We start from the raw sequence: 9,757 nt of genomic DNA on the forward strand, positions 1-9,757 counted from the left end.
ACATTTTGTTTCCTGGGTATTTCTAATTGTGTGGCTTGAGATTATGCTCCTGAATCAGCATTTTTCTTGTTAGCAGTTGAAACGTTTATTTTGCTCAACCTATATTTCAGTTTTCCCTGCTAAATTTGTCTCAGTAACAAGTAAATCTATCAAAACAAAGGGCTGTAAAAATGGTGTTGAACATATAATTATTTTCAAATAAAACTGACTTCCCCTCAGAGGTATAATATACTCAAGTATAAACTGAGTAGTATGGGTATGCAATTGTTTTTCTTCACCTTTAGTAGATAGTGAAGGCAGATAGGAAATGTGGAGAGAGAGCCATGACAAAGGTTGCCAGATGGATTCGAACCGGCGATGCTGACTATGGTATGCATTGTAATCATTCGGCTACAGTGGCACCCCAACGTTTTATTTTTTTTAAGAAAATAATATATTTTTAGCAGTTTTTCAGACTTCACTAAAACAGGAACCACAAACCAGACCCAACAGAACTCAGAACAGCTCTATGATCTCTAGCCTGGTCCAGCAACCGGGCCAGATCATTATTCTTGCATTACCATCAGCTATTTAAAAAGTAATAAAGACGCACACCACATTTGTTGAATAAAATTCTGTGTTCTAAATGGTGAACAAAATAATATTTCATTTGTGAAAATACAAAAATAATCTAACACAAACAAAATCATTTGTACACTTATTCACTGTTAAAATACAGTGCAAAAATAAATGCAGTGTGGTAACAAAACCATACATCTCAATGTAGACATCTGCTTTTAAGCAGTCGTTCGTTCTTAGGCGGTCATTTCTGTTTTGTCCTCTGGTTTGGGAGGCTCAATCTCCATTGCCATTAGATACCCTGTAATGAGGGGAAAAAAACACCAGAGTATATTAACAGTCCCTCAGACAATAATAATCACCAAGTTGTTTGTCGTTTCGCTATGAAAATACCAATGCTGGAAAGAACACAACAGATGCAGTTTTGTGTGAATAAAAGTTGATTAGTGGTGTCATTATGCAACAACAGTAAATATAACACTGCTCATGTCTACATTTGAGCTCTCACGCGCTATTAGTATTAATGCCCCATGAATTCCACAAACCAGACAGTATCATTGGACTAAAAGCATTTAATGTTTTTCATTTAATTTTTACTTTAGCGAAGAGTATTGCAATTCTCATTTGTTCTACTTTCATGCATGGCAAACCTCAACCATCTGGCACGACAAGTCTGTTTGATCCCACCATGTTCACAGTACACCATCCTGACGTTTGACAGCATCTATGTATTTCTGCTCCTCACCCTCGGTGTAGTCCATTTCGGGCCGGGTGGAGATGAAGATCCATGCCAGACCCACCAGCAGTGCCACCACCAGGTTGACGGTCACCCAGGGGTGCAGAATCTGGTGCTCCGACCCTGGAGGCCTACAGGGGACAGATAAGAGAGGTGGGAGGATGCAGTTTAGAGGGATTTCTAAAACACCAAAGAGGTGATGGGAGCTCTCCACATGCCACAGCCTGTCCGGGTTTGCTGCTTAGGTATAATCCTAGTTTATGTCATACCTGATTAAATGTATTAAATTTACTGCAAAGATGAAAGCATCAACCTCGTACATTCCGGATGCATTCTTTTATGGCATACACTTCCAAGGAGTAACTTCTTAACTTCTAACTAGTTTGTCTGCCACAACAACACTGGATCCCAGAGCATTTGTGCCGCCTATCCTCTCTGGTGAACCAACTGCTGCTGGGTGATGGAAAACTCATCACTTCCTGTACAACATTTGAAATTTCTGGCAGCGATGTCACCACAAGACACACGTTCCTATTTCTCCATATTACTGCAAATGCAATGGCCTTTATCAGTGGTCGATAGGCTGATTCGTCATTGTGTTACCTTACTGGAAATTGCTAGTGACTTAAAAGGCATTTATTTAAGTGAGAATCTTCGAGATTGTTACTGGAACTCTCCGTAGGGGAAAAAGGCATGTGGCGTGTTTCTGATGCACGCACCATAGAGTTCCATTGGAGGTTTGGTAGAGGTTGATTCGATCGCTGGTCATCTGCTGACTGAGAGAGAGAACCAGCGCAGAGAAGTATACTAAGTACAGGATGGAGAAAGAAAGAGAGTGAGAGAGAAAAAGTGAGACAGTGTGTAAGTCTGAACCAATCAGGGCAAATCTCTTGATTTGGTAGAATTGAAAGGTCTTGCTTGGAGGAGAGAGAGCCGACTCACGGAAGGAGGCCAGAGCCACAGGGTCCAGTGTGATGAACTCTCTGAAAGCCATGAAGCCCTTGGCCAGGTTCACCCTGCACAGTGAAGAATTCATTAAAGAGAAAAACAACACATTAAAAAAACAAATAACCTTTACCCACAGAGCACTTTTAAAATGTTCTACGATGTAAAATATCATTCCCTACAGACTAAAACAGGAAACCTTTATAATACACTCACACACAAAAACATACAGGTGCATATACACACACGTAGATTCAAACACACACACCTCCCCTCCTTCTCCTTCATATGTAAACACACAAACACACAATTACCAAGCATACCTGTCGAACGCGGCCACAGTGCTGATGGCCAGCAGCATGTACAGCAGGGATTGTGAAGGGTAGGCCAGGTTGTGGTATTGCTGTAGCAGGTTGGGCAGAGCGGTGAGCTGCTGGCCAGCTAGCATGTACACCACCACAATGTTCCACACGGCGTAGCCCGCCAGGAAGCCGTGGCAGTACAGGCCGATCATCCTGCACAGGACAGACGGGGAGACAGAAATGAGAATGGAAAACTAAAAACAACTGACTTGAAAGTTGTGCAGACATGTGTCTGTGTATAGGCAGGTAAAGCTCACAGAACTTCTCCAAACTTTAGACGCCTTTCATGACCTTGAAGGTAAAAAGGACTGGTCACGGCGCGCCTGGGTAGCGTAACGGTCTATTCTGTTGCCTACCAACACAGGGATCGCCAGTTCAAATCCCCATGTTACCTCCAGCTTGGTTGGGCATCCCTATAGACACAATTGGCTGTGTTTGTGGGTGGGAAGCCGGATGTGGGTATGTGTCCTGGTCGCTGCACTAGCACCTCCTCTGGTCGGTTGGGGCGCCTGTTCAGGGGGGAGGGGGAACTGGAGGGAAGAGTGTGATCCTCCCACGTGCTAAGTCCCCCTGGTGAAACTCCTCACTGTCAGGTGAAAAGAAGTGGCTGGCGACTCCACATGTATGGGAGGAGGCATGCGGTAGTCTGCAGGGGTGGAGCAGTGACCGGGACAGTTCGGAAGAGTGGGGTAATTGGCCAGATACAATTGGGGAGAAAAAGGGGAGGGGGGGTCAAAGAAAAAAAAAACTTCAATCCAATCATTGTATGCTGCCTTTCACGATCTTGCACACGTTCATAGGTTGATTGTGGATGCTGTTGCGGCTAGTGTGACTGAAGAATGATAACCTAGCATAGCTTAACAAGCGACTTACCGGGTTGCTGAAGTGCCTCCGGTTTACTTGCCAACATTTAGCCTATCTTTTTGACTCTGTTACCGTACTCCCTCGAGGAAACGCCAAAAAGGCAGGAGTACTGTTTCCACTAATCGACGAACCTTTCCTCGGTTTCGTCGTTCCACCTGACAGCAGCAGCAGCAGCAGCATCCCTCTTTTTCTTTGCCATGTTCACATATGTGCAGCACAGAGCACTCTGGCATCCTTTTGGTCAACATCAAGGAACGTGTCGTAAGAGCTGTCAGACTAGGCACAAAAATACAAAAAATTCTGACATGCTAGACGTGTCGGGGTGTCGTGGGGCGTCCCAGACGTCACATCGCTGTTCTTTGATCATGTCACACTACACGGGGTAAAGACACCCATTTGTCATTCCCGTTGTTCACAATCAGGCCCGACGCAAGATATTTGTCAGCGACGACAAAATCCTGTCAAAATTGGGCTGAAATTCATGTAGTTTGATCCTGGCATAACACACACGCACACACACTTTCCCTTACCTGAACCCTTCATGGACCCTGATAGAAACGTCTCTGGTGGTCCAGTGGCGCTGCATCGGCTGGAGGTCCATGAAATGATCAGTCTGGTCACTGGTTTTACTCCTGTCTAAGCGCTCCGCTGCCTGGAACCGCTCTGTTTAGTTTGACACACACACACACACACACACACATCTGTTTTGTGCTTCTTATTTTTCTCCTTGTCTTTCCTGCGCTGTCTGTCTGTCTGCCTGAATGTAAAATTGACTGACAGGTGAGTGGGTGGTCTTGGGGGGGACAGGCTGCTTACTGTTCCTCTCCACGAAGACCTTCCCAACAGGCTGGCTCGGACCCTGAGGGGCGGAGAAGAGGGAATGCTGGGGGATGGAGGGCGAAGCATCTGTGATGATGTCATCATCCTCAACCTCCAGCTCAACAGGCAGCTGAGAGCCCATGATCTTTGACTTCCTAGAGAGAGAGAGCGAGAGAAAGAGAGAGAGAGGGAGAGCGAGAGAGAGAAAGAGACTATACATTCTACATGGTGCAGTGACATACGAGCCTTGATGTGATGCAGTCATGTGATACTGTGTAATATATGATCTATTATGAGAATAGGTCATTGGCTTTCCTCACTTCTTCTTCTTGGGTTTTTTGACCACTTCCTCCCCATCAGTATTCTGATCCGGCACATCTCCGTTCACCAGCTCCGCATGGTCATCTTCAAGATCTGAAACCCCGAGTGGTAAAACAGAATTTACACAATTCTAAAGCTACGATCCCAGGGACTGTGTTGACCAATGTTCCACTGACCTATGGTGGGAGCTTTCTTCTTCTTCTTCCGTCTCTGTGGAGGTGCGTCATTCCCCGGTTCAAGGGTCAGCTTAGCCCCAGTCTCAGATGCCCTGGGGCTGTCTAGACCCCCCATCTCCAACCCTGGACAAAAACAACAGATGGGCAGAAGAAAGGAAGGAGCGAAAAGAAGAAAATCAGAAAGAAAGATGGGATACAGTGTGCGTGTGTGTGTGTGTGTGTGTGTGTGTGTGTGTGTGTGTGTGTGTATGACCCACCTTCCGCATCATCAGCTCCATTCGCCTCCCTCTTCGTCCTCTTTTTCTTACTCTTGGGTGCTGGTGTGTCTTCTACACCAGAGAACAGGGGAAACAAAGTTTGAATCCAACCCAGAAATTTAACTTCAAATTCAAAAACTACTTCTCCAGTCCTTACTTACCACCAGTGTCTTGGCTTCCGTGTGTCCATGCATCGTTCAAACAGAAACACGGGAAAAATTGTGTTATTTCATATTAGTTGGAAAATGTAATGTATTTGGGACAGCAGAACTACAGTGAAGTGTCCCAGACAGACGCTGTGAGGTACCTTGGCATGGCAGGAAGCGTACGCTGTCCACGCTGCAGAGAGAAGAGGAGGAAATCCGCTCAAAGAAGGTGTTTGTCTTTTTTAAATGAGACACAAAACTTAAGTCTGTTACAGGAGCTGCATGTCGGAGGTTTTGGGAGATTAAAGGTGAAGAAAGCCTTCGGTGAAAGTCCACAACACATAAATGTCCTATTTCTAATTATGAATACTTCATGGAGGACCTCAACAACAGCAGACGAACAACAAATATGACACGGTGCCAGACAGTGAAGCTGAAATTGAGACGGATCTCAACTCAAATAAATTACAGCAAAGTCAAACAAACTGACTGTCTTCACAGTTTTAACCAAAGTCACAGGTGGCATGAAAAAAAACATTCTAGGTGGCTATACAAGTTTTGATTTGTTTTCCGACAAATGGCTGGAATAAATCTAGGGTTAAGTTTTGAATATATAACATTTTAGTCTTAAACTTTAATTCCTCAATCATAGCTAATAATCAGACAAGTCACTCAATGGACAGCGGGGATAAAATCTTACCATCGACTTTCCAGCCGTCCCAACAAAGAATCAAGTTAAGGTACGATTGCATGTAACGTCTGTGCTGACACGGGTAATCTCTGCTAAATCTGCAGTCATACATCTGCCAGGATGGAGGATTACTCAGGGCAGAGGTCACACAAATAAGACCTTTTAACTTCTTGGGGCAGCTGTGTGCATGTGTGTGTCAATTAAAGTAGGTATATTAGTGCAAAAGTGGTTGTGAGACCAGCTATGTTATATGGTTTGGAGACGGTGGCACTGATGAAAAGACAGGAGGTGGAGCTGGAGGTGGCAGAGTTGAAGATGTTACGATTTTCACTGGGAGTGATGAAGAAGGACAGGATTAGGAATGAGTATATTAGCGGGACCGCTCAGGTTGGACGGTTTGGAGACAAACCAAGAGAGGCAAGACTGAGATGGTTTGGACATGTGTGGAGGAGAGATGCTGGGTTATATTGGGAGAAGGATGCTGAAGATGGAGCTGCCAGGGAAGAGGAGAAGAGGAAGGCCAAAGAGGAGGTTTATGGATGTGGTGAGGGAGGACATGCAGGTGGCTGGCGCGACAGAGGAAGATGCAGAGGACAGGAAGAGATGGAAACGGACGATCTGCTGTGGCGCCCCCTAACGGGAGCAGCCGGTAAGGTTAGGGTTAGACTGAGGTTAGGTCTAGGTTCATCAAGTGCCCCAGTGTTGAATCCAACTCTGGCTAGAGGGAAACAGATATCGGCGGTGAAACATAGTTCCACACAACACCGGCAGTCTGCAGGGAGAATGCGTATTTTCGGAGTAACGGGCCAATGGGGCATTTTTCGCACTACTGGAGTTTCGAAATAATGGGCCGGAGGAACAATGGTGTGGCACCGTGTGGCATACACTGTAACGCCTGGAGCGCCTCCGCAGCTGATCTGTATTCACAACACAGATAATCCATCCACCCATCCACCCACCCGTTATCCAAACCGCTAATCCTTACTCAGGGTCAAGCGCCCAGATTCAGTCTTTTGCGAAGCGTCCCTAATAGCCAGGTTAGATTAATAATCAATAATACAATGACACACAAACTACAGTCTTTTTTTTTTGTTGCAAAAATGCCCCAATCCAGTGGTTCTCAATCAGGTCCTCAACTACCACCAGTCGCTGCTGACACTAGCAGGTAGTTCACCACATTCACCTGTGGTTCCGGTTGTCCAGCCTCCTATCTGGGGGGGGGGGGGTTACATGTGCCTCCTATCTGGGGGGGTTACATGTGCCTCCTATCTGGGGGGGGTTACATGTGCCTCCTATCTGGGGCGGGGTTACATGTGCCTCCTATCTGGGGGGGGGGGTTACATGTGCCTCCTATCTGGGGGGGTTACATGTGCAGAACAGGTGAGTGTAATGAACCACCTGGAAGAATATAGACAACTAGCTTGTTGGACAAACCTGAGGAAGAGGCGGGAGGTCCCTTCGTCGCGGGTTCTGTTAAAAAGATCAAAGTAAACACAGCTCAAAGTCCAGACGGGTTGGATAAACACCAAACGCGTGTGCCGCTAAATAACCTTCGCCTTTACGCGTCATTTCACCTTCTTTTCTTTCTTTCTTTCCGTTGAGCTCTTTTAATTTACCTTTATTTCGTCTTCTTCCATCATCCAAATCTTATCTCACAAAACAGCCGACTAATCGGTTATCAATAACGACTTTACAGTTATCGCTAAACAATTAATATTTCTACCGCTTATGAAGAAAAACCTCATATTCGCCGCACGCCTCCCGCCACCGTGGTCTGTTTATCCGTATGTGACGTTCCGCTACCCAGTTGCTACCCGGGCTTGGGTCGCCGTAACACTTCCTGTACAGGCCCCTTCAGAATAAAAGAACTATGAATCAGAATCAGAATCAGCTTTGCTGGCCAAGTGTGCCTATGCGCACGAGGAATTTAACTCCTGTACACAGCAGCTTCTAGCACTTGCAGACAGCTCACAAAACAAAACAAAAAAACAACAAAAAAAGCATAAATAAATGGAACAACAACAGGACATTGGAGGCGAGCATGTGTGTACAACAGGTATGTCGCTACTATGCAGTTTTATTTTGGTTGAGTAATCGCCACCGGGAAGGAAAAACTACAATGGCTTCCGTGCATAACTGTAGTCCACTGACTTCCGGTTTGTACTGCGGTGGTCATACTAGTTTCCTGTTTGTTGGCGCTCACTATTGACAATGGCATATTTTTCGTGATGCCTGCAACGTGCACGAAATTGTCGACACACTTTCACCTGCAGCTACCGGCAAACGGGGGAAACGTTTCAAGTTGTACATATCAAGTTACGTCCACAGTTATGCACAGAATCCATAAAAAATTGTTATGGACACCATCATGAGATGGATGACTTTTATCTTTTAAATTTTTTTTTTTAGGATTCTCATCCTAAGCGTGTGTATGTGTGTGTGTATTTTTGTAGCTGCATTTCTTCTGAAACTCATCTAAAATACTGCTTTCCTTCTTTGTGTACCAAAATGCTAAGCTACCTGTACAATTTACTCTGGATGTATTTCATGCTGTATGTGTTGTATTGCTGTATGTTGGTTTGTCAATAAATGATTAAAATAAAAGGGATAACTCAACAACCACATTAAATATATGGTCTCGCTGTTCTTATAGTTTCCGTTTTATTTCATAACTTTTTTCGGTGTATTTCACAGACCGGTACAAAGAGTTGAACTTCAGTGCTTTGCTTGCAGTTGCCTTGTAGTTTACTTAAAGTGAACACTTTGGAAAATTCTGGAGAAAACAAAGAAACCCCTTAAATCATTTGGATGTAATAAGGACAAAGCGTAGCGCTCACAAGTCAACAACGCCCCCCCCCAAGTCTACTATCCTCAAAACATGTTTGGCATGCGATGACACATTTTAAGCTAATATCAAAAACACAAAGAAAATTCACAGATCCGGAGCACCGAATAACAAAACAAACCAAGATGACAATATCTGCTCCCTATGATGTAAACATGAATTGGGAGAGGTCACACCACTGCTTTACAGTACACATCTGTACAGGGTGGGAGACTTAACGTTTTTTTACCTTTGACCTCTGGTCACAGGTGAGCTGCTCTAAAAGGTCATTTGGTTCAACCGTCCTTCCTCCACCAGCTGCACTGTGTCGCATCCAGACATGCTGCACCTACTTTCACAATTTTTTCAGACAATTAGACTTTCACATTAGAAAATGACCTTGGAATAATGATTGTCAACCCAGCAGAGACCCAGGTAGAGCTGACTGTCCTCCCTGCTACAACTAAGAAGCATTAGGCTGGTGGTTTTCCTCACTGCTCTTCAACAAGTGATTAGATCCGATGCTGCTGTAATTGTAATCTAAAATCAATTAGCTGTAAAAAAAAGCCCCGATGCAGTGAAGTTATATCAGTTTCTTTAAAATGGATTACTTGTTGCATCCAGCATCAAGGCGAGAAGGACATTTCATCAACAAAGATCATTTCGCGCCATCTTAATTTGATGGTTGATTATGTTTTGGGAATCATGATGGAAAATTGTTTATTTCACCAATTACTAATTTCTTGTTTCATTATGAAGGGAAACTAATTCCAAATTAAAGGTGGTGATTCACCAACAGACTGGATGGGATGTAAATATCCATTGTGCTACAGATGCCAGAAGAAGGCTTGGTCCTCATCAGCAGAGGGTAGTGGATGGAGATTACTTGTTGAATTTTCAAATTCCTTTTATCTGGAATTTATTTAGAGATTCACTTTCTCATACAAGCCTAAAACATTAAGGCGATGCGATTATATCTAAATGGATAATTCGTCCATAATTTGTTGCTAAATACTGAGATTATGATGAGTAATGAATTCGAGGAACCAAATCATTTA

At 44.4% G+C, this 9,757-nt stretch overlaps 1 protein-coding gene across 1 annotated transcript; it reads right to left on the minus strand.

Annotated features, from left to right (window-relative positions):
- Nucleotides 1-570: 570 nt before the first annotated feature.
- Nucleotides 571-7,666, minus strand: tmem237b (transmembrane protein 237b). The gene is made up of 14 exons (XM_056301364.1): nt 7,492-7,666; nt 7,310-7,345; nt 5,346-5,377; nt 5,200-5,213; nt 5,039-5,110; nt 4,782-4,904; nt 4,605-4,698; nt 4,282-4,439; nt 3,996-4,128; nt 2,563-2,754; nt 2,237-2,310; nt 2,014-2,101; nt 1,304-1,425; nt 571-859 (listed from the first exon to the last, which is right to left on the minus strand). The coding sequence occupies exons 1-14, from the start codon at nt 7,513-7,515 to the stop codon at nt 795-797; spliced, it is 1,227 nt and encodes a 408-aa protein (XP_056157339.1). The 5' UTR covers nt 7,516-7,666; the 3' UTR covers nt 571-794.
- Between the last annotated feature and the right edge of the window lie 2,091 nt (nt 7,667-9,757).

The sequence above is a fragment of the Lampris incognitus genome, chromosome 21, assembly GCF_029633865.1.
Source record: "Lampris incognitus isolate fLamInc1 chromosome 21, fLamInc1.hap2, whole genome shotgun sequence".
NCBI lineage: Eukaryota > Metazoa > Chordata > Actinopteri > Lampriformes > Lampridae > Lampris > Lampris incognitus.

Coding starts and splice junctions, on each gene's coding strand:
- tmem237b (XM_056301364.1), bottom strand. CDS start 7,515: ATGATGGAAGAAGACGAAATAAAG. Junction 2,311..2,562: donor ACTGTGGCCGCGTTCGACAG/GTATGCTTGGTA, acceptor TTCACTGTGCAG/GGTGAACCTGGCCAAGGGCT. Junction 1,426..2,013: donor ACCTCCAATGGAACTCTATG/GTGCGTGCATCA, acceptor TGTCCCCTGTAG/GCCTCCAGGGTCGGAGCACC.